The sequence below is a fragment of the Mus musculus genome, chromosome 19 (genome assembly GCF_000001635.26).
Source record: "Mus musculus strain C57BL/6J chromosome 19, GRCm38.p6 C57BL/6J".
Classification (NCBI taxonomy): domain Eukaryota; kingdom Metazoa; phylum Chordata; class Mammalia; order Rodentia; family Muridae; genus Mus; species Mus musculus.
Genome location: NC_000085.6, coordinates 43,797,769 through 43,819,756, shown reverse-complemented (window position 1 = coordinate 43,819,756; position 21,988 = coordinate 43,797,769). Strand labels below are relative to the sequence as shown.

At 44.6% G+C, this 21,988-nt stretch overlaps 1 protein-coding gene across 2 annotated transcripts in view; it reads right to left on the bottom strand.

Moving 5' to 3' along the window:
- Positions 1-21,988, bottom strand: part of Abcc2 (ATP-binding cassette, sub-family C (CFTR/MRP), member 2) — a 56,025-nt gene that overhangs the window by 18,576 nt on the left and 15,461 nt on the right. For both annotated transcript variants that reach the window (NM_013806.2, XM_006526625.4), the window contains exons 4-19: positions 21,562-21,696; positions 21,243-21,350; positions 20,612-20,667; positions 18,989-19,220; positions 15,951-16,114; positions 14,644-14,821; positions 12,493-12,747; positions 11,042-11,107; positions 9,149-9,286; positions 8,495-8,641; positions 7,242-7,326; positions 6,501-6,567; positions 4,943-5,069; positions 2,784-2,960; positions 1,576-1,743; positions 222-402 (exon numbers count right to left, since the gene is read on the bottom strand). In NM_013806.2, the coding sequence (NP_038834.2) occupies positions 222-402; positions 1,576-1,743; positions 2,784-2,960; positions 4,943-5,069; positions 6,501-6,567; positions 7,242-7,326; positions 8,495-8,641; positions 9,149-9,286; positions 11,042-11,107; positions 12,493-12,747; positions 14,644-14,821; positions 15,951-16,114; positions 18,989-19,220; positions 20,612-20,667; positions 21,243-21,350; positions 21,562-21,696 (2,284 nt within the window). The remainder of the gene's footprint in view (positions 1-221; positions 403-1,575; positions 1,744-2,783; positions 2,961-4,942; positions 5,070-6,500; positions 6,568-7,241; positions 7,327-8,494; positions 8,642-9,148; positions 9,287-11,041; positions 11,108-12,492; positions 12,748-14,643; positions 14,822-15,950; positions 16,115-18,988; positions 19,221-20,611; positions 20,668-21,242; positions 21,351-21,561; positions 21,697-21,988) is intronic.

Below are 21,988 nucleotides of genomic sequence, written 5' to 3'. Positions count from 1 at the left end.
GGCAGCAGAATAGAAAGTCCCACTTATTTGATGCAGACACAGAATTTTGATTTCTATGTTCCTTTACAGAGACCCAGAACACAGAGGAACGGAGTTTGAATCTCTGGGCAGTTCAGCTCCAAATGTAATTCACTGGACACTAAATAGCTCAGGATATAGATCCTGGTTTACCATCCCATTAAGACCCCAAGTTCCACCCTGTTCCAACCCTGCTTACACACCTGTAGCCTCTCCTTCAGGTCCCGAATGCTTCATGAATGTCTTCCAGTTCTTAGCGAACACTCCTTTCTTGTCCATCAGGTCACTATAGGATCCCTTCTCTAAGATGGTGCCTTTCCCCAGAACGACAATCTCATCCACTTGGGGAAGGAAGTGAATGCCATGTGTAACCAAGATCCGAGTCTGTGAAAACAAAAGCCAGCCGCTCGCATCCTCCTACTCCATGTTCCTGAAGGACAACACTGACCCGAGAGAATCCCTTAGACCAGCGCCTATCCTGATAGAGAGAGTACTGGTTAATTATTCTTTCTCACTTACGAGACGTTTACCTACCTAGCTAGCTAATCAACTGTATGAAAAAGAACCTCCCAGATCTTAAGTTAGGGATACTGTGGGAAAGGGGACACCATTTTTATCCAGGCCTTCCTGGTATTTGACAGTTGACATACTTTGTCAATTGCTATATTGATGACTGAGACAGGAACTCACCTCACAGAAAGATGAGTCAACCAACAAGGGAGCCGAGGAGAGCATAGGAGGTTGTAATGGGCTTCTGAGAGATAACCTAGGTCCACTGCGCTAGCCCTCTGCCTCACAGTGCACAGCATCTAGAGTCTTTTTAGCTGAAATATCTCAGAGATCCTCCATCCCTATGTCCCTTTCTCAAGTTCCTTGGTAAGACCTGGGGATTCCTCTAAGATTTCCAACTGCAGTTTGGGCAGAGTACCAGTAAAGCATCTTTTGTTTCTTTGTTTCATATATATATATATATATATATATATATATATATATATATACATATATATATATATATTTTTTTTTTTTTTAACAAACTTGCCACAGGGTGGATGTCAGTTCCTGACTAAATGAAATCTAGGTCTCAGGGATGGGAGGCTAAGCTAAGACCAGGAGCAAGAGGGAGTTCCCGCAGACCTACTGAGCTAAGACAGAGGCAAAGAGCCTCACAGCAAGCTGCCTCATCAGCCCAGCCATCCTCTGCTTAGCAGCATCCAAGAAATCTTGAAGGGAACAAGCCACATATGGTTGGAGTCTCCCTGACTATTGCTAAAGAAAAGGTTATTATCAGCAGAGGGCCAAAGATATATATTTCTTGTTATAACCACGGGTCTAGCTTTTCCCCTCAGAATCAGAACAACAGAGAAAGCATCTTATAACTAATTTCATGCTAGGGCCATGAGTTTCATAACGGGGGCCTTCAAGGGACAGACGTTCACTGAGACTAGTGTGACAGGAAGGACACAGGTAAGGAAATCTTCAGGACAGTACCGTTCAGACACATGTGTCACACACACACACACACACACACACACACACACACACATCCGTCCCTCTCACCTTGCCGCTCAGCAGGCCATTGGGGCCCACAACCTTGTTGAAAATGTGTTTTCCCACGTGAGTGTCCACAGCCGACAGGGGGTCGTCTAGAATATAGATGTCTGCATCTTGATAGGTGGCCCGGGCCAGGCTGACTCGATGCTTCTGACCGCCACTGAGATTTATACCCTGAGGAACAAAGTCATTTTTGTTAAGCAACACTCCTTCGGCCTGCTTTACAAGCCTGCTAAGGAGGAGCAAAAAGAAGACATTTACCCAATAAAGCATAAGGCTTAAACATGGTGTGTTTCTTTATACAAAGTAACTTCTAGTCAAATAATGTTAGCCCAAATAATTAGTCCTGTCCAACTTTTTTAGCATGCAGTATGTTTTTTGAACACTCTGTCACTTTCCGCCCTGTGGGCAAGTGGAGCTGACTTAAAGGCAGGGAACACTAAGTAGTTGTTCAATTAATGGGTTCTGACTTAAAGGAAAAGACAACCTAGAGCTACATTTTCACTTATCTCCTAGTGACTCAAGATCCTTGTCCCTTGGTGGGCTGTAAGGGACTCCCTTAGACCAGTGCCTTATCCTTACAGAAAGATAACTGGTTAATTGTTTATGTTCAGTTTTTAAATTGATTGTTTTGTTCATTTTTTTGAAAAGGGAGAAAAGGATAAAAAATATTTTAAAATGCAGTAATTAAAAAATTTCTAAGTAAATTATGGTATATCTATCTAATGGATATAATATATATAGTTACTAAAATCAATGTTTATTAAAGATTCTTGTATTTGCTTCCAGGTACAAAGTTTTAAAAATTGAAAGTCAGTCCCGGTGGTGCAGGCCTTATATCCCAGGTAGCAGACACAGGTGGATCTCTGTGAGTTTGAGGCCAGCCTGGATCAGCAAGCTCCAGGTCAGTCAAGGCTACATTGTAGGTGGTGCCATCCCTGGGCTGGTAGTCCTGGGTTCTATAAGAAAGCAAGCTGAGCAAGCCAGGGGAAACAAGCCAGCAAGGAACATACCTCCATGGCCTCTGCATCAGCTCCTGCTTCCTGACCTGCTTGAGTTCCAGTCCTGACTTCCTTGGTGATGAACAGCAGTGTGGAAGTGTAAGCTGAACAAACCCTTTCCTCCCCAGCTTGTTACTTGGTCATGATGTTTGTGCAGGAATAGAAACCCTGACTAAGACACTGCTTTTCTTCAAGGTTCCTCGCCCCACGTACCTTCTCTCCGATCTCAGCCATGTCTCCTCCAGGCAACATTTCCAAGTCTGGGAGGAGAGCGCACGCTTCGATAACTCGCTGGTACTTCTTTTCATCGTATTCTGACCCAAACAGGATGTTATCTTTGATGGTCCCGTTCTGAATCCAGGCCTGCTGAGGGACGTAGGCTATGGAGCCCTAAATGGGAAGGATCAGAGCATCTGACAGTCACGCTTACAGACTGGAGGCTGGAGAGAATAAGCAACGCCTAGGTTTGTAGAGCTGTAAACCAGGCTCCCTGAGTGTCTGGGATTTATCAATCTGCTGACTGGAAAGTAAGAGCAGCATCCTGCCATTAAACATTCTCCTCCCTGCATGTCTTCTCCTATCGTTCTCTTGCCTTGATCCTGAAAAATCAGAAGGCACGTGCCTGCTGCCTGCTGCTGAGAACAGGGGTTTAGTCAAATCCAATGACTTGGTTAGAGCTCATAGAATGTTAATTCTTTCAAATGGCATAGAAGAGACCCTGGGAAGACAATCCAAAGAGGCTGAAATTAACACAGCAAAAGGATAGAGACTGATAAATGACTGCTTTTGAGGAATGACTGAATTGTACGTTAGCCATTAAAAAGTCTCCTAAAAATAGTCAGGAGACAGAGTCAAATCTGTATTCCTCTCTGCTACAGCACGTGTTTTAAGAAAACACACATGGCCCGTTGGAGATTGCTAAAGAAGGCATGATCTCAGCACACTGTGAAAGAAGAAATGTTTGATTCCCCAAACAGGTTAAGATAAAGCAACCCAGCGCAAACTTCCTCATAATTAAAGAGAGCCTTAGGAGGGGCTAAAGCAATCTTTGTGGTCCAGATAGTAGCTGGTTTAATGATGGAAAATTGCTCATAACTTCCTGTAAATCTAACTCTGGAGAATTCACTTTCCTCTGTTTTCAAACAAAGAAACAAACCAAACATAACATTGTGTTTTAGGAATTCTGCTTAAAGATGTAGCTCTCAGAGAAGGAGCACTGGGCACTGTGCCACAGCGTGAAATGAAAGCTACTCGGGAGGCTGAGAGAGGACATCACAAATTCAAGGCCAGCGTGGGCTGCAGAAGGAGACAGGCTACAAACGTGTTTTAAATCAAAATGCAAGAAAAGGGAGCTGGCAGAAAAGGTTAGTTCCAAAAACCCATGCAAAGCTGGACGCAGTAGGATGTGTCCGAGTGACGTCAGTGCCCCAAGGGGAACTGGGAAGCAGAGAGAGTAGAACCCGTTCTGGAAGCTCGTGGGTCAGCTAACCCGGTAAACAAATCATGAACAGCAACAGAGACATCTGAGGTTAGCTTCTGACCTTGACATGGACACTGTGGCACAAGTACACACACACACACACACACACACACACACACACACACACACGGGGTGGGGGGAGGTGTTAAAGCAAAGAGACAATTGGGCTATAGCTCAGAGGGAGAGCATTTGTCTTGTCTCTACAAGGATTTGAGTTCAGTTACAGTCACTGGGAGGATGAGAGACTCAGGACTAGTTATGACGTTAGGTGCAAATGTGCCAGTGTTGACTTTACTGTCATTACTGATTTTATTGTTGCTTATTATTGGGACTCTGATTACAAAGTAAAGATTTTTTTGTTGTTGTTGTTTCAAGATTTTTTTAAAAGATTTATTTATTTATTTTATGTATATGAGTATATGATTGCTCTCTTCAGACACACTAAAAGAAGGCATCAGATCCCATTACAGATGGTTGTGAGCCACCATGTGGTTGCTGGGATTTGAACTCAGGACCTCTGAAAGAGCAGTCAGTGTTCTTAGCTGCCGAGCCATCTCTCCAGCCCCTGGTCCTTTTACTTTTATTGCATAATTTTGTAGATGTGAGGTTTTCAGACACACACACATCTACAACAGAAATGCCTATACTGTGAAGGAAGCCATCTCTAGTCAACGGTTTAAATAACCTGGTATGCGTGTACGAATCACCTTGACAGCTCATTAAAACTTCAGAGCCTTAGGTTCTTTCCCCAGAGTCTGATTGTATAAGACTGGAGTGAGGCAGAACATCTACAGTTCACAGTCGAATCAGATGTCTCTAAGAGCCAAATAAGGAAACCGCACTAAGGCCTGCGTTTGGGGTCGCGAGTTTTCTCCATTACACTTCCACTCACCTTGATGGTGATATGCCCATGGACATTCTCCATTTCTCCCAGCATGGCTGATATCAAAGAGGACTTCCCAGAGCCTACAGTGCCCACCACAGCCACCAGTTGGCCTGGTTTTATGTCCAGGTTCACACTGAAAGAGAGAAATGTTTTTGAAGGATGTGGGTGGGTGGGGGGCAGTCGTTCAAGGCATTTCTCTGACTCTTTATGAAATCTCATTTTAGATAACTTTCCCATCAAGACTAGAGACTTCGCCGTGAGTGTATGAGACCCTCAAGTGCATCTTTATTATTGCTAAGTTCCAAGACACTGAAGGATGCGTTCCTTTTATCAGACTCATCAAAGAAGTTCCTACTCAAGGGGCAATTGCAACTGTACATGTTTCCCTAGAGGGGAAAAGTTCTCATTTGAACATTTGAACGGCATCCTCTCAGGAGCCTCGACACCTGATTTGGTTCAGGTCTCGACTCCGATACTGTGGGGTCGGGCAGTTCTGACAGGTCACTTTCTTTGGACCAAGGTTTTGCTTTTAAAGTAGCAAAGTTGGATTTTTGCTTCTACACTAAACTCGTTATTTAATGCTTCTCAAATGTATTTGTTCTATGATCTTGCTGAAAGCAAATTCCCTTCCCTAACCCTAACCCTGAAGATCAGACCTCTGTGGCTGGGGACAGGTGTGGCTGGGGACACTGAGTTAGAATCCCAGGGACTCTTTGTGCCTGCTTAACTATTTGAGTTCAGAATGCACTTGGAACATCGGAAAGCTGTCACATAGTCTTTCCCAACCTGCTCTGGACGGCAGCAGTGAAGTGGGAACTGTGTCTGGTTTCCTCTCTACAAAGGAAAGCTTTTGGCTGGGAGGGCTAGAGCAGTGCCTTTTGCTCTGACTGACCCTGGTGCTGACCCTAGAGTGCACTCGAAGGCTACAGGAATAGGAGAGAGGGTAGGAAGTCATGGAGTTCGTTACTTGGGACGAAACAACACACAGTTTCTGAATTGGAAGGCACCCATAGCTGGAGTGAATGGTGGTTCTGGAGTCCAAAATGGGGTGGGCTTAACTGGTTCTCTATATACAACAGCACGCAAGAATGAGTTGGTTATAGTAGTGAACAGGAGTAGTCTACAGTAGCTTAGCCCAGACGGGACTCAAAGTAAGGATCCCTTTGCATGAGCCTCCTGGCTTCAGAGACGGCAGGTGTGTACAGCCACACCCACGTCTGACATCTACAGCAATGGTTCCCATTGCCTAGACTGGGGAGAAAAGCCAGATTCTAAAGTTCACGAAGTGCGTGCACTTTCTCCACCTAGTATCTGGAGGAACAAAGGTCTTCATGGATTTTTTTTTTTTTTTAACTGAAGACACGTGTACGAAAGCCGATAGAAGACAGAGTCATGGGGAAAGGCGAGGGACCTTTACTCTCGGCTCACCCCTCCAGGGCAGAGCCTAAACTAGTATCCAGGTGAGTACAACATACAGTCTTTTCTGGTGTTCCACTGAATAGAGTCTTCTGAGAACAGGGTAGGATCCTGAGGAAGAGCTGGAAAGCAAGGGGATCGAACTCACTCTTGGATTGTGGCTTCCAAGTCCCGGTCCCAAGTAAAAGAGGCTTCTGAGAACTGCACAGCTTTATCTATTGAGAGGAGGGGAAAAGCCTTCTCTTTTAGTGACATGCCGGTACTGGAGTGACTGTCCGTCTTTCCTTAGCCCATGTGTCTCTGATTCATCTATCAGCCCCCGCAATCACCTCTGTTAGGTGCTGAGCTTATTATACTAGCAGGAGGCAATGAACCTAAACTTGGAAACTCAAATTCTTTGGACCTCTAGATGCCCTGGCCATCCCAACCCCAGCCCCAATACCCCCACATCTCCACCCCCACCCTTCCCCCAGCCCTCTGTTACCTAATCTTCCACGTGAGTTCTATATCCTTATTTGAGCCCTCCGTGTTTTGGACTCCAGGGCCACTGCTCTGGCAATGGATGCCTTACAATTCAGAACCCTCATGTTCTGTTATCCCAAGTTACCTTCCCCATCCCCACACTTGGCTCTAGTCTGAGTTCTGTTTCCTGGGTCCCTTGCAGGACTCCCTGCTTATCTCCAAATAGCTGTTTTGCTTAGAAATCTGGCTAAGTACTTATCTTTAAGTGAGAACATAGTTTGTACTGTTTATTATACAAGACAAATCAATTCAGAATGGATCTCCTAGCTCTTCCTTTTCATTGGTTGCTGTGCTTAAGCCCTGCCTATAAGTAGTCTGCTTCTAGCACTGTGAATAATTTGTGGAAATAACTTCCAAATTTGTTTACCAAAATGGCAGACATGGCGAATGGCAGACAAGTCCAGATCATCGCTTCCCAGGTACTGCTCCAGCCGGTCTACAGAGACGCTGGCCTAGAGAAGGTCACAGAAAACAGTGAGGAATAAGAAAATTTGGTAACATAGCCAACACAAATCGGACTCCATGTTTTGTGTAGTTGCTTTGGTTTGATTTGGTTTTTCATGAAACTGGGTGGGAAGGGAGATGGGAGAGAATCTGGAAGGAGTTGGGGGAGGGGAAAATATACTCAAGTTCTATTATATGAAAAATTCAAATAAATAAAACATCACTTAATAAAGAGTTGCCCTTATGGAAATAAAACTAAGGGGAAGAAAGGATTTTTGACTTTGTCATTAGCCATGACTTTGCCACAATTGGAACCTCCTGACCACTACCACAGACTCAACTGTACCTTAGCCCTGCAAGCAATCCCACACCTTAGACAGAGTATATAAAGACAGTATATCAGCTTTCAGAGACTCAGGTAATTTAACTCTCTTGCAATTTCTCTTTAAACTTTGGACTTATTTCCAGAAACGTTCTACCACCTTCTTCTGTGACAGAGCCCTAACTTATACCTCCTTCTGGTACTGGAACCTCAGTCTTGGCCCTATTCGATGGAGTCTATGTCTCGATGAAGCATCCAAATGAATGCGAGCCGGCACCAAAGCCCAGTGTTCTGCTCTTGTCACCAGTGTCCCATCTGTACGTCGGGCTTCCTCTTGAGGTCTAGTCCCTGGTAACTAGGTACTCAGTGACTATGGTAAGGCTTCAGAATATAAGACAGTGCTTCAGGCTCATGCAAGCTTTATGAACTCAGCCTGAGGCTCTCAAACTTATTACCACATAGATTCATTCAAAGCCAGAGTCCTTTCTCTTCTTGCGCCATATTTACTCAACGCTATGTCAATATCTCCTTCTCTTTAGATAAACAGGTGATAAACTAGTCTAGGAAAGTGGCTCTGAGCAGGTGGCAGGTGTAATATTAATGGTCTCACTGAATGTCTCTGTAAGATCATCTCCTGTGAAGTGAATGAGGTCAGGATGAAGATCTGCCTTTTAGCCAGAGAGACAAATAAACTGGGGCTCAGAGAGCTTAGGATTTCACTAAGATCTAACCATGTTTCCGGAAACCCAGTCGGACTTTTAACACTCACCAGCTGATGCTAGACATGAGATACAGTAAACTGGTAATCTGCACTGTAAGGCCATTGAGCAGTCAGCAGGGGCGTTCCCATGTACCTGGATGACTGAAGAGATCACCATGGGAAGCATGGCCAGAGGAAAGCGCAGGATATTGAAGAGGGTGATGGAGGTGAAAGCCTTCTCCGCGTTCAAAACATTTTGACTATCCACCAGGACGTAAACAGAAAATGTGATCACGGACACCTAGGAAGAGCAAGGTTATAAGAAACTCACTAATGGTCCAAACACCTTTTGCAACAATTTCAGGAACACTGTCTATCAGAGCTGAAGGAATGCTAGGGGCTATCCCAATCTCTTCCGATTACCCGTAAGAAGTTTAATCCCATTAGAGGAAGCAATATCTCTCCCAAGGAGGGATCGCCAATGACTGGGTTGCTAAGATCAGAGCTTGGATCTAGTCTCTCTTTCACCACACCCACATTGCTTCCCCCATGAAGACAACAAGCCTTCCTGTGCAAATCGTTCTTGGAGACTGAATTCCTGATGAACATTCTGAAACTTCACTAGTGGCTGCCAGTCACCCACAGGGTAGAACTAGAGTTGGGGTCGTAAGGGTGGTGACAAGTTTGAGGAAGGAGGATCAAATCCCCTGAAGTAGGGGCTTTGATCTCTAGATCTTTAACTCTATTAGGACCAGACTTTCCTTTCCAGGCTTGGACACCAGTCCACACTCTTCCTCTGCTTGCTCACCAGGGTTGGAGTTAGGTGTAAGATGAAAATCAAAATCGTCTGCAGCTGGCTGAAGCGCAGCAAGTTCCTGAGTTCTTTCTTCCGAATGCTGTTCACTTGCTCTTTAAAGGAAGGTTCCCAGGCAAAGTATTTCAGGATCTAATGGGCCAGAGAACAACAAAATCCACATTGCTCCCTGAGAAGACACCAGGTACACACATCCGGTCCACCCTTATTTTAGGATAATCTACCAAAAACTTGGGGACTGGTAACCTAGATTATGAAACGGTTACTAGGTTAATAGAGAGGTCTCTTATATTTATTGACAACCCACTAAATGTAAAACATTTCACCTAAATACTTCACTTAATTTTTTTTTAAACAAACTGTCTTGACTTGCCTGTTCAAATAAATGTGCCAAGACACAGAACTCCCCATGTTAAAAGTTGGAAATGTCTGGGCAAAGCAAGGTGAATTAGTCGTTCAGCTTTTGTAGGGCAATGTTTCCTTTTGGGCAATAAGGAAACAGAAGCTCTGTGGAAGGTTTCACTGACAGAGAGGACGGAGGAAGTGACATTATCTGAGCTTGAAGAAACTGGAACAATTCCAAGGGGTCTGAGACCCCTGGCTTCATGGGCACCTGTACTAACATGCATCAGTACACACACACACACACATACACACACACACACACACACACAGAGAGAGAGAGAGAGAGAGAGAGAGAGAGAGAGAGCAAGCTAAGCACACAGGAGAGAAAAATAAATATTTTCTTAAAAACCGAAACAAAGCCGGGCGTGGTGGCGCACGCCTTTAATCCCAGCACTCAGGAGGCAGAAGCAGGCAGATTTCTGAGTTCGAGGCCAGCCTGGTCTACAAAGTGAGTTCCAGGACAGCCAGGGCTATACAGAGAAACCCTGTCTCGAAAAAAACAAAAACAAAACAAGACAAACAAACAAACAAACAAACAAAAACCAAAACAAAACAGTGTCTGTGGAGGTCAATGCCTTGGGGGACCTGATCCTGTTGCTTTGCTCAGTGGATTTGTCAGTTGCCTTCTAATTGTTTCCATTCACACCCATAGGTGGGTGTGGCTCTTGGCCCTGGTCTGAGAAGCTTCTCCTTGCAGGAAGCAGAGGTTAAAGCAGACACTCACAACTAACCAAAGTGCTAAGAGTAAGTAAGTAAGGGCCGGGCTGTGCTCAGCCCTAAATGGTGGATCTAAATCACCACCCTCCTACCTCCACAGCCCAGGGAACGTCATGGAAGGGCCTGGAAGGAATGGAAGAGCCAGTGACGGGAAGGAGGCTGCAAAGCCTTAGTTTCTATAGAGACAAGGCTGTTACACTCATGAATGCACAGCAGCTGTCTTTATCTACTGATGGATCCTGTCTGCAGTCCCAGGGATAGGGGAGGGTGCACAGGTCTCCCTCTGAGCTGAGGAACAATTGGTAGTTAATGGCTACTTGGGAAGGGAGATCATTTTTCTTCAGGTGTGTAGCCAGTAATAATTTTCCATGTCTATGTTCATGTACATGCAAATAATACGACTTAGTCTCAGTGAGTTATATAGTTTTTTTTTTAAAGATAGGGAGTTAAGGAGGATATATCTAGAAGTAAGGGTTCAGAGGGAAGGAGCAGAAGGGGATAAGAGAGGAGAATTATGTGTGTGTGGTGGGGAGTATAATCAAAATTCGTTATTTATAAAATTGTGAAATAAATTAAAAATAATTTTAAAAAATTTTCTCTGGTAAAATGTAAAAACAAATCATTCAGGGCAAATATGTAGAAATAAAGTTTCAAGAATATCTGGAAGGAACAGAAGAGGAAGTTGGAGACTTGCAGGTGAAGGAATCAAGAGCCCTGTGACACTCACCAGGCAGAGACTATCACCGTTCTTATCCTTCTTCTTACCTTAATCCCACTAAGAATCTCATTCATGATTTTTAAGCGTTTGTCTTTATTCTTCATATTCTGGACCTGCCCAGAGACAGAAAGACAAAACCCAAATGTACTTCCGGGACAGAGGGCTCAGGTTTGCTGCTGCTGGGAGGTCCTGAGGAAACTCTGGCTGCCATTTAATCTGAACTTGAGGTGCCCAGTGATAGCATTTATTTCTCTTCAGCTCTCCCTGCTTCCCATCCTGTCTCCTCTCTCCCTACCCTCTCTCTGACCCTTGCCTACACCACCAAGTCTGTTCCCACCCATCCTCCTTTACCCTTTGCCTGACTGAACTCTCTCCTCAGCCTGTTCCTGACTGAACTCTCTCCTCAGCCTGTTCCTGACTGAACTCTCTCCTCAGCCTGTTCCTGGCTGAACTCTCTCCTCAGCCTGTTCCTGGCTGAACTCTCTCCTCAGCCTGTTCCTGGCTGAACTCTCTCCTCAGCCTGTTCCTGACTGAACTCTCTCCACAGCCTGTTCCTGACTGAACTCTCTCCTCAGCCTGTTCCTGACTGAACTCTCTCCTCAGCCTGTTCCTGACTGAACTCTCTCCTCAGCCTGTTCCTGACTGAACTCTCTCCTCAGCCTGTTCCTGACTGAACTCTCTCCTCAGCCTGTTCCTGACTGAACTCTCTCCTCAGCCTGTTCCTGACTGAACTCTCTCTTCAGCCTGTTCCTGTTGTCAAGGCTCCTTCCCCCTCCCCCCACCTTGTCAGGATGGGTCATTCAGCTTGGCCTTCGATGCCCACCTCACAGAGGACTCCTCATGGGCAATCTCTACCCACTCACTACTACGTTACAATTCGTTCTCTGTGCAGTACTCATCTCGAACTGATGGTTTTTTTTTTCTTTGTTGTCTATCTCTCTACCCTGGGAGCAGAATAGAATGTCCCTGAGAGTAGGATCCTTGTCTGATTTGTTGCAGTGACCTTGGTAAGACATGCAGTAAAGAGTCTTAAGACCGTATTTGCTACTCAAATACGAAATGAATGAATGAATGAATGAATGAATACAAAACAAGTGAATGAGTAGATCCCCTACTCCAGGGAGCCCACGTACAAAATTTGTGATTCTAGAAGAGCTACAGAGGCAGGGTGATTGTCAAGACATAAATGGAAAATTGAGATTACCCATGTGATTGCTATGGGGTGTGTGTGTGTGTTGGTTTATCTTGCTATATGATGGAGAAACAAGATTTATTTAACAATCATGTCTAAGGAAGCTCAGCAGAACCAGGTGGGAGAATTATATATACTGAGTGACCAGTTAGAGGCTGAAAGGGAAGATCAAAAAGCTGAGTACTTTTGGGATGGTAGAAAGTCTTCCGTAAACCTTGCCCTTCCCCAGCTCCCTCTAGGAAATAGTAGCAAAAGTCAGAGTTCAGATGGTCAAAAGAGACATGCGCACAGGTGATTCTTCTTTACCTGAATTTTCCTGATCTTGGTAGCCAGGACGCCATTAACTGGGACCAGGAGAACCATAAGCCCAACACCTGCTAAAATCGAAGGTCCCAACTCTCTCCACAGGAAGAAAATGGACAAAGCAATCTGTAAAACACTGGACCACAGCAAGTGTATGTAGTTGGTCACGTCCATTAGCTTCTGGGAATCTACAGACATCAAGTTCACCGTCTCTCCAATCGTGTACTGCCTCCTAGCCAAGTTAGATAGGGTTAGTGCCTAAAAAAAAAGATTAGGATTGTGGTCAGCAGATAAGACCAGAGATACTGGGGAACAGACAAGGACCTTAGGAAATGAAGACACAACACAAAGGTGGGTTCCATATACACATAGCTTCTCCATGAGACTGTGGTTTCTGAGTCCAAACTCTAACACAGTATGTTATCTCATTTTTAACCATTGGTTCCTCTTGTTTTCCCCTTCATTAAATTCTACCCACCATACATCTCTTTGCTCCCCCCCAAATTCCTGTCTATCCTTTGTGTCAACTTAAATGTAACTTTTGAAATGACTGCCAGTTTCCCAAACTTACAAGAGTTAATTCTTTTGTGTACCCATACAACACTCTGTAGTTAACTCTTTATTTGCCTTAATGATAATAAGCCATAGTTGCTTTGTTTTTCTATAATTTATCAGATGTAAACCGTGAGGACAAGGTCTTCATTTACCCATTTCACTATTGTATCATGGGATATTCAATACAGGGGGATGGGAGAAAATGAGGAAACAAGAGAAGGAAGGGGAAAAGGAGGAAGACAACATTGTTGATCCTTGCATGTGTGTGTGTGTGTGTGTGTGTGTGTGTGTGTGTGTGTGTGTGTGTAACAGCAAGGTCACACAGTCATCAGCTTCATAGAAGGCATCTTTACCCACTGAACTATCTCACTGACCCCTTGTAGACTTTTGATATGGCTAACTCATTTTCAGCCACAGTCTTACAAGGAGAATGTAGGCATTATTAAGGAGAACACAGGTTTTTAGGATGGAGAGGAGAGCTGTAGAGTTCACACATCTGAAACCATATGCTTTCGCTACCGCTTGTAGGCAAATTTTGCTACCTGGTGACATAGGCTTTCTGCTTTCATGGTAAAAAGATCAGGAGACGAATACTCATAGCTCTGTTCCTTACCAGGCCTTACAAACTACCTATAATAGTTTTCACATGTGAAAACACTCAGAAGGCTGAGGCAGGAGTATTGCTTGAAGTTTATGGGCTACATAGTAAGCTCCAGGCTGAACTGAACTGCAGTGTAAGATGCTATACACTATGATTGGTTTTAGTGTCAACTTGCCACAAGTTAGAATTAAAAAAAAAAAAAGTAGATACCTGTCCTAAATATCTGTCCTGGTTGCTTCAGTTGATTGATATCAGGACCAGAGAGAGATGGTTTAGCAGGTTAAAAACATTCATCACCAAACCTCGATAACTTAAATTTGATCATCAGAATCCATACCATAGGAGGAGAGAACCAACTCTTGCAAGTTGTCCTTTCACCTACACACACACACACACGCACACGCACACGCACACGCACATGCACACACACACACACACGCACACACACACACACATATACCTACACACATACACACATATTCCTAACATGCACACATACTCATATACACAGTCACAAAAATAAATAAATGAATGTAATTTTTAAAAGTATGTATCAGAGGAAAGATGAGCATAACCAACTTCTAGCAAATCGAAGGCCTCCTAAACCTACAGACCTCAGTAATGAGAGAATGTAAGTAAAATAAGTAAGTAAGTCAATGGGAAGGGAAAGCGTTGGTAAATGTGAATTTTCCGACTTTATCTTATTTCCCAAGGCTTTGATTTTTGTCAGGAGAGGCAAGAAGAGCTAGCTTCTAAGCCTTCAGGGCTGAACAGCAGACGCTGGGTACCTACTCCCTTGGATGCTCAGTACCAAGAGCACATTTCATGTTTGCATTTCAAAGATGTACTTAGGGAACCCTTATAACTAATCAAAATTAAGTGTTGACATTAAAGTTCATTTCTATCAAATTTCCCTTAGTCTTGGAATAACTGTTTATGCTTACGAAGCGCTTTATTTTTTTATTTTTGTTTTGGCTATACTTGGCATGACCACTTACCTTCTTATATACGGAAGCTATGATGGTTGTCCGTACAGTCATTCCCAACACAAAACAAAATTGAAAATAACACTGAAGGAAGAAAGACTGGATGAGAGTCACAGAGAACATTAGGATTGCATAGATATATCCAACCCACGGATATGAGTCAGGGTCTTTCACGAAGCCAATGAGAAATCTGCAGGAACAAAAGCAGATTAAGTGATGCTCAGTAGGTCCCCAAGGGCCCCTCCTCCTCCTCTGCACAGCCTCACTCTTGCTCTATTGGTGACAAAACAACCAGAATTGCCCCAGGCACAAGCTAAAGTCAGCCCCGAAGAGGAAAGCTCAATTAAGAAACTGCCTACATAAGATCAGGCTGTAGGCAAGGCTATATGGAATTTTTCTTAATTAGTGACTTATGGGTGAAGGCCCAGCTAATTGTGATGGGAGCCATCCCTCCACTGGTGGTCCTGTAGGAAAGCAGGCTGAAGGAGCCATGAAGATGAAGCCAATAAGCAGCAGCCACCCATGGCCTCTCTGCATCAGCGTCTGCCCCAAGGCCCTGCCCTGTTTGAGTCCCTGCTTTGACTTCTTCCAAAGATGGACTACAATGTGGAAATGTAAGCCAAATAAACCCATTCCTCCCCAAATTGCTTCTGATCATGATATTTCATCAAAGTAATGGAAACCCTAAGACATGTAATTTCAGTGTTCAGGGGCTAAGGGAGGAGAGCCAGAGTTTAATGTCAGCTAGCCTAGGTTACATAGAGACTGCAAAACAAAAAGTATCTTTAGAGAAATTTTCACTCACACACACACACACACACACACACACACACACCACTGTGATGTTTCAGCTCTGTCATAGGGAGTGGCATGAGTCAATTCATTTTCAGACAATGCAAGCCCATACCTCTATGAGGTAAAGGACTCTCCAGCTGGCTGTTCATTCCATACAGCGGCAGATTGCAAAGCCTTGTCGTGAGCACCCTACACACTAAGAAAGGCGCTGGCTCGGAAGAGATGAAGTTAGTCACTCTCTCCTGAGGCTTGCCACCCACCTCTCAGGTGTGGCTCTGGTCATACTAGTTAATTTTAATAACAAAGAGGTCTAATGAGTGTACGGCCTTCTCTAAGGAGAGAGGCGCAAAGAAAAGAGGCCAAAGCGCTATCTTAGATCAGGAAGACTGCCCTGGGCCTTTCCTGTGTGCAAAGCCGGGAAGTGAGTGGAAGAAAATCCGGGCGGTTTTCAAAACTGGGAACTCAAAGAACGCTCTTGCCTACACATACAAAGGAAGAGGGGGCAGCAAGTCCTGCGTACTCACTTCAGCAGCTGAGGATTCAGAAACAAAAGAATATCATGTGCTAATTTCAGAATAAATGACTTCAGGATCACCACGTAGAACGTTTTGAAGAGAGCCTTCACCAACCAGGATTTGGGAAAGTCTTTGGTGGCCTCAGACTTCTTTTTCTTCTTTTTCGAGTCTTCCTAGGTACAAAACCAAAAACAGCCATGTCCACAGACTTGTGCATTACAGGACTGATTAAGACTGTGTGCTCAGAATGGCTCCAGGCTTCAGCAGGGCTTACGAGCAGGTTACCCTCTCTGTATAGCTGTAATTGTCTCTTCATCTCCTGCCCACTCCCAGCACACACACCCCACACCCCACCCCCCACCCCCCCCCCGCTTCTCTCCCCTGCTTCCAATTTATAATCTCTTTTGGGCTGGGAAAGCAGACAACTAAACTAGAGAGAAGACATCATAAGGATGTGCATGGACAGACAAGTGGAATTTCAGTACTCAGGAGGCTAAGGCAGATTGTGACTTTGAGGCCAGCCTGAGCTACATAGTGAGCTCATTATATAACAAGGCCCCAGACAGTAGCACAACTGACTCCATGATGGACGTACCACAAAATCCAGCACAGAGACAGTACTGCCTGCCAAACAGAAAGAAAGACCCAATCTATCCAGACCACCCATCTAGTTGCTGGCTGGCTAATTAAGGCCTTCCATTGGCTTAAACCCATGTCCGAGCAGTCTTCTCTGGTGATGACCTCACAACAAGTAATACGGGACGAGGTCCTGTGTAAGATTCCAGTATGGGGGTGTTGGAGCGAATACTACATGCAAAGAAAGAGACTCTGGGCGGGGGGGGGGGGGGGAGGGCGTCATCTCATGCTCTCTGACAGTGAAGGAATCTGCTGGTCTGTATCTAGGATAGGATGCTCAGGAGACTTTTCAGTTGCTCTTTTATGTGGCTATTGGAGCATGTTGTAATTTGAATTTTATTCTTCAAAAAAGGTCTGATGAAGTCTGTGGTGGCTATTTTGGCATCTGCCCTGGAACTCACTTTGCAGACCAGGCTGGCCTTGAATTCCGGAGTGCTGAGATGAAAGGCATGTGCCTCTCTCTATACCTGGCTTGTGGTGGCTGTTCTTGGTTGCCAACTTGACTACATCTGGGATTAACTAAAACCCCAAACTGGCTGGGTACACCTGTGAGGGATATCTTTTCTTAATTGGATCATTAGAGGTGGATCTTCCCACCTCTAATCTGTTTCTTTGAGGTGAAAAGGCACCTTGAATCCAAATCTTTTGGAGTGGGAAGACCTACTTCTAATCTTGGCCACAGTTTCTGAGGAAACCTGGAGAAATGACATGGAAGAGGTAAGGTCTCTCTCTCTTTGCCTGCTTCTTCTCACCCTCAATAGTAAGACCATTCCTTCCTTAATGGACCAACAGTTACTGGATTCTTGGAACTTCCATACATAGGCAGTCACTGTGGGACTAGCTGGACCTCAGCCTGTAAATCATTCTAATAAATTCTCTTTCTGTATATTTATATAAAGAGAGGGATTTATCCTATAAGATCTGTTACTCTAGACATCCCTGACTAATACAAAGTCCCAACTCACAATATCTTAAGAGTGTGCCCCCTTTTGAACTTGGATCAGTGTGAGTGTAAGCAAACTGGTCTTTAAGATAGTCTGTAGTTCAACATGACTGGTGCCCTTGGAAGAGATGGGATAGAGATGAGGTAGCTTTGGGACAACTGAGGCACAGAATGGATTATGCACCTACAAGCCAAGGGGATACCTAGGGTTTCTGGCATACAACAGAAGCAGGAAAGGTAGAACTCATTCTTTCCCCCATGTTTCAGGGGGAAACGATCCTGCCAATAACCTGATTTCAGATTTCTAGCTTCCAGGCCTCTGGGATGGTGCATCTCCACTTCCCACTTTCCTCTTCCGGTGCCCACGCCATCCCCTTCCTCTTTCTCTGTGTTTGTGGTATGAGCAATCAAACCCAGGGCCATCAGCCTGTGAAGCAGGCTCTCTCTTGCCCTCCCTTCTCTTCTCTGCCCATCCCAGCCGTTTCCCTCTCCCTCTCTCGAGATGGGTCTCACTGTATTGCCCAGGCTGTACTCAAACTTATGATCCTCCTGCCTGAGCTCCCTGAGGAGTCACTGTACCGTGCTTGCATTGCTTTCTCGTTAGTATTAATCACCCTCGGCATGTGCATCGCTTGTTCCTCTTTTCCTAGTTCTCTATAGATGAACTCCCTCTCAGGCTTGTTCTTTGTACCCATTGCCCAAAGAGACACACATCTGTGCTCAGTGAATATGTCAGAGTAAGGGAATGAATGCATTAGCTACTAATGCTAACTTCCAAGACAATGCTGTTTCTAGAAATGAGTGTGTGTGTGTGTGCCTGTGCATGCACACACATGTGTGCGCACATGCCTGTGCGGAGAAAGAGAGAGTGTTTGTGTGTAGGAGTGATGGTTACAGGCATGCCGAAGTGTGAACACGGATGTCAGGCCAAGCATCCTGTGTTAGCTTTGGCCTTCTTACCTTGTCTGAGATAGGTCTCTTCTCTGCTACAGCAATCTGCCTCATTGGCCTAGGAGCTTCTGCATATTGTCCTGTCGCTATTTCCCACTTCCTGTAGGTACACTAGAATTACAGATACGTGTACTACTGTGTCTAGCTTTTATCTAGGTATTCAAACTCAGGTTGCCAGATTCATATGGTAAGTGCTTTTGCCCACTGAGCCATCTCCCTAGCCCTACTAATGCTGCTATTACTACTACGAATACTACTACTACTGCTACTGCTACTGCTACTGCTACTACTCTTTTACACCATGAAAAATTTCAAGTGTATTCAAAAGGAGAAACAACAGTATATAATACACACATGCACCCACCACTCAGGCATTATTAGAACTGTGCATATCATTAATGTAAAGTGCAGTGCAAAGCACATAGAAGAGTATGAAAATCTGAAAGAAGTCAGACCGGACACTGCTCCTTGCCTGAGCCATACAGGGCACTCACACAGACACTTGGGTCACAGTTACCAGGACAAGGACATCTTGGCTCTGACTCTGCTTCTTGGTCAATCCGTGTGACGTGCCCTCAGGGCTCTGCTGGGACTTCTTCAGCCGCCTCTGAAGAGCCTGCCTGGCTTTCTGCAGGTCCTTTGTCATGATCGTCTTAAACTTGCTGGTGAGTGACTTGGCTTTAAGATTTTCTTCAATATCCCACACATCTTCTATTGTCAATGGATGCTTGTAACCTTTCAGAACAGTGCTGGAACAAGAATGGAACACAGGCTGAGCCCCTCTGTGCTTTGTCAGTCTGCTTCTATCAGAGGCTAGCCTCCAGATCCGAGACAGAGGGATGAAGTTTTGAACTTCTCTACTGTTCCATTATCTACAGCTCCTGGGCCTTTATTGGACAGAAACATGGGGGAGAACACAGAGACAACAGAATGTGCTAGAAGACAACATGGAGAAGAGACAGGGAGAGGCTCTACTGAATCAAAAGTCAAAGGCATCGCCATCCTCCTGCTCTTGCTCCGTCTCCTTCAAGAACCAACCACCTCCCTACACTCTGGCATGTCCTTGAGGGAACTCCATGATGCCCTTAGGAAATGGCTTGACCTCACCACTGACTTCACACAATGTCTCTAGATTGGGCCTATCCAATTCGGGGCTGGAGCACATGAATGAAAGACTAGCTGCATCTTTATTTGTAACCATTTATAACTAAGATCCAGCTTTCTTTTTTTTTTTTTTTTTCCTAATATGAGCTTAACATGGTATCTTTGTTACCAGGAGAAACCATAGATGTTTTCACGGCTAACTTACACTAATTGCTGCTTCCAAATTATGGTCCTTATAAGATAGATATTTAAGATATCCTTGTCGTTAGATGTTTAAACGTAATGAGCCCATTTGAAAGTACGTGCATTGCTCTGTCACAGATTTGCTTTTTTTTAACTTTAAATTATGTGTGTGTGTGTGTGTGTGTGTGTGTGTGTATGAGAGTGTGTGTGCACGTGTGCAGGAGAGTGTGCGTGCACGCGCAGGTGCCTGTGTAGAGTGGAGGCCTGAGACCCCACAGGAGCTGGAGTTACCGGGAGGAAGTGAGCCTCTTGACGTGAGTTCTGGGAACTGAACTCCGATCCTCTGAAAGAAGAGCAAGAGCCCTCGCTCGGGGTTGAGCTACCTCTCCAGCCCCACAAACTTGCCCTTTAGATATTCTGACCATGTTTATAGTCTGTGTCCAATAGATCTAAACCATTCATGGGCCTCACCAGTCTGACAGAGGGTCCGCAAACTACAAAGATTCCCGTTGTAGACCCTCTGGTAGCACAGGCTCTGTCAACCTTTCCCTCCTCCTATTCCACACTGCCTGCCTCCAGGTGCCCTCTTTCCTGTCTTGCTGTCTCTCCTTTTGTTTCTCCCATGGAACTCTCAGACTATGAGAAATGATCACCTTTCAGTTTCTCCTCTTCATTCTAATCAATCCAACCAAGGGGCAAAATTAAACTGACCTATACATTTTAATACTCTCAGACTCTAAATGGAAGCCACAGGAGGCGTTTTTAAATTTTTAGCTTTTTTTTTTTTATTTTCAAAGAAGTTAGCATATAAGGATATTAAAAAAAAAAACTCTATAATCCAGGCATTTCTTACCTGTCATACCAACTAAACGTAACGCTACTCAGAAATGAAGCTGTAGCTGATGGGGCCTGAAAAATAAAATCATCAAAAAGTGAGTCAGTTGGAAATGAGAACTCTATAGGGCTCTAAAATCAGACACTGACTTCCTAGACCTAGTTTAGAAGTAGCTATTAATCAGGTGCTGACTGGTCAGTGTGCTTACCTAGAGACGCTAACAACCAGATATTCTACTTGCTTACCCGGAGACGCTAACAACCAGATATTATGGCTTAGATTTGTGAGTTAGCAGCCTGCACAGAACATTTACAGGTGAACGCGGAAGTCAGTATTCCTATATAGTTAGCATTGTTTAAATATAAAACATTCTATACTACAGGTGGAGTATCCCTTATCTACAATTTGGGACCAAAAATGTCTCTGATTTTGAAGTTCTTCCAAATTACAATATTAATATTGTACAGCCTTTTTGAACGTTTTCAAATTTGGGGAATTGTGGATGTTACAGCTTTGGGTCAGTGATATTCAATCTATACCCCATCCCTGGCTCAGGAGACCGCCATGAAACCCACACATCTCCAAGCTACTTATGCTTGTGCATCCTCCAGTTAAATAACATAAGAAACGAATGGATATAGAGTCTCACGTGTGTTGAGTCGCTTGATTCTGAAAAGGCTGAAAGGATCAAAATGACAATCTGGAAACCATAGGAGACGAAGAACAGGCAGGAATAGGTCATGTTGGACTTGCTATCCTGTGGGTTCGAGGCAAACAAACAAACAAACAAACAAAATGGAGTCTTTTATCACAGTCAGGTTTATGACTAAAGGCTATCACTAAACCCTTTGGCATGCCGCTATCTCCAAACTCAGACCAGTTGGGGCCATGCTCTCTGACCTCGATTGGCTACCAGAGGGTCTAGGACAAGCATCTTTGTAGGTAAGAAATCCCCCCTTTCTCCTTACCTGCAGGAGTGCTCGTATCAGAGTCTGAAACTGGAATATGCCACATAATAGAGAGAGAATCCAGAACATGGACAGGAACCAAGAATTCTTCTGTATACAGCATTGCCTGCAGTGTTGGATCACCAACACCAGGAGCTGGAGGAAAACGTACAACGCTGAAGAGCAGTGTCACCACCAAGGACCGGGAAGATGGCTGACAGAGAACGTGAGGGGAAATGGGGGTGGGGCTGGGGGAGGGGCTGAAAGAGGGGACCGTGGAAGCAAATTTAGCCAGGCAGTGAATACGTGAGTGTCAAATTTACATGCCTTCCCTGATGCTATGGAACCCTCTCTTCTGGCGTTTCGTCTCTACACTTAGGTGCAGAGTTAGCAAGAAAGCAGAGCATTGCTGTTGACTTTAAGTGGGGGTTACTCTGAGAGTTATGAA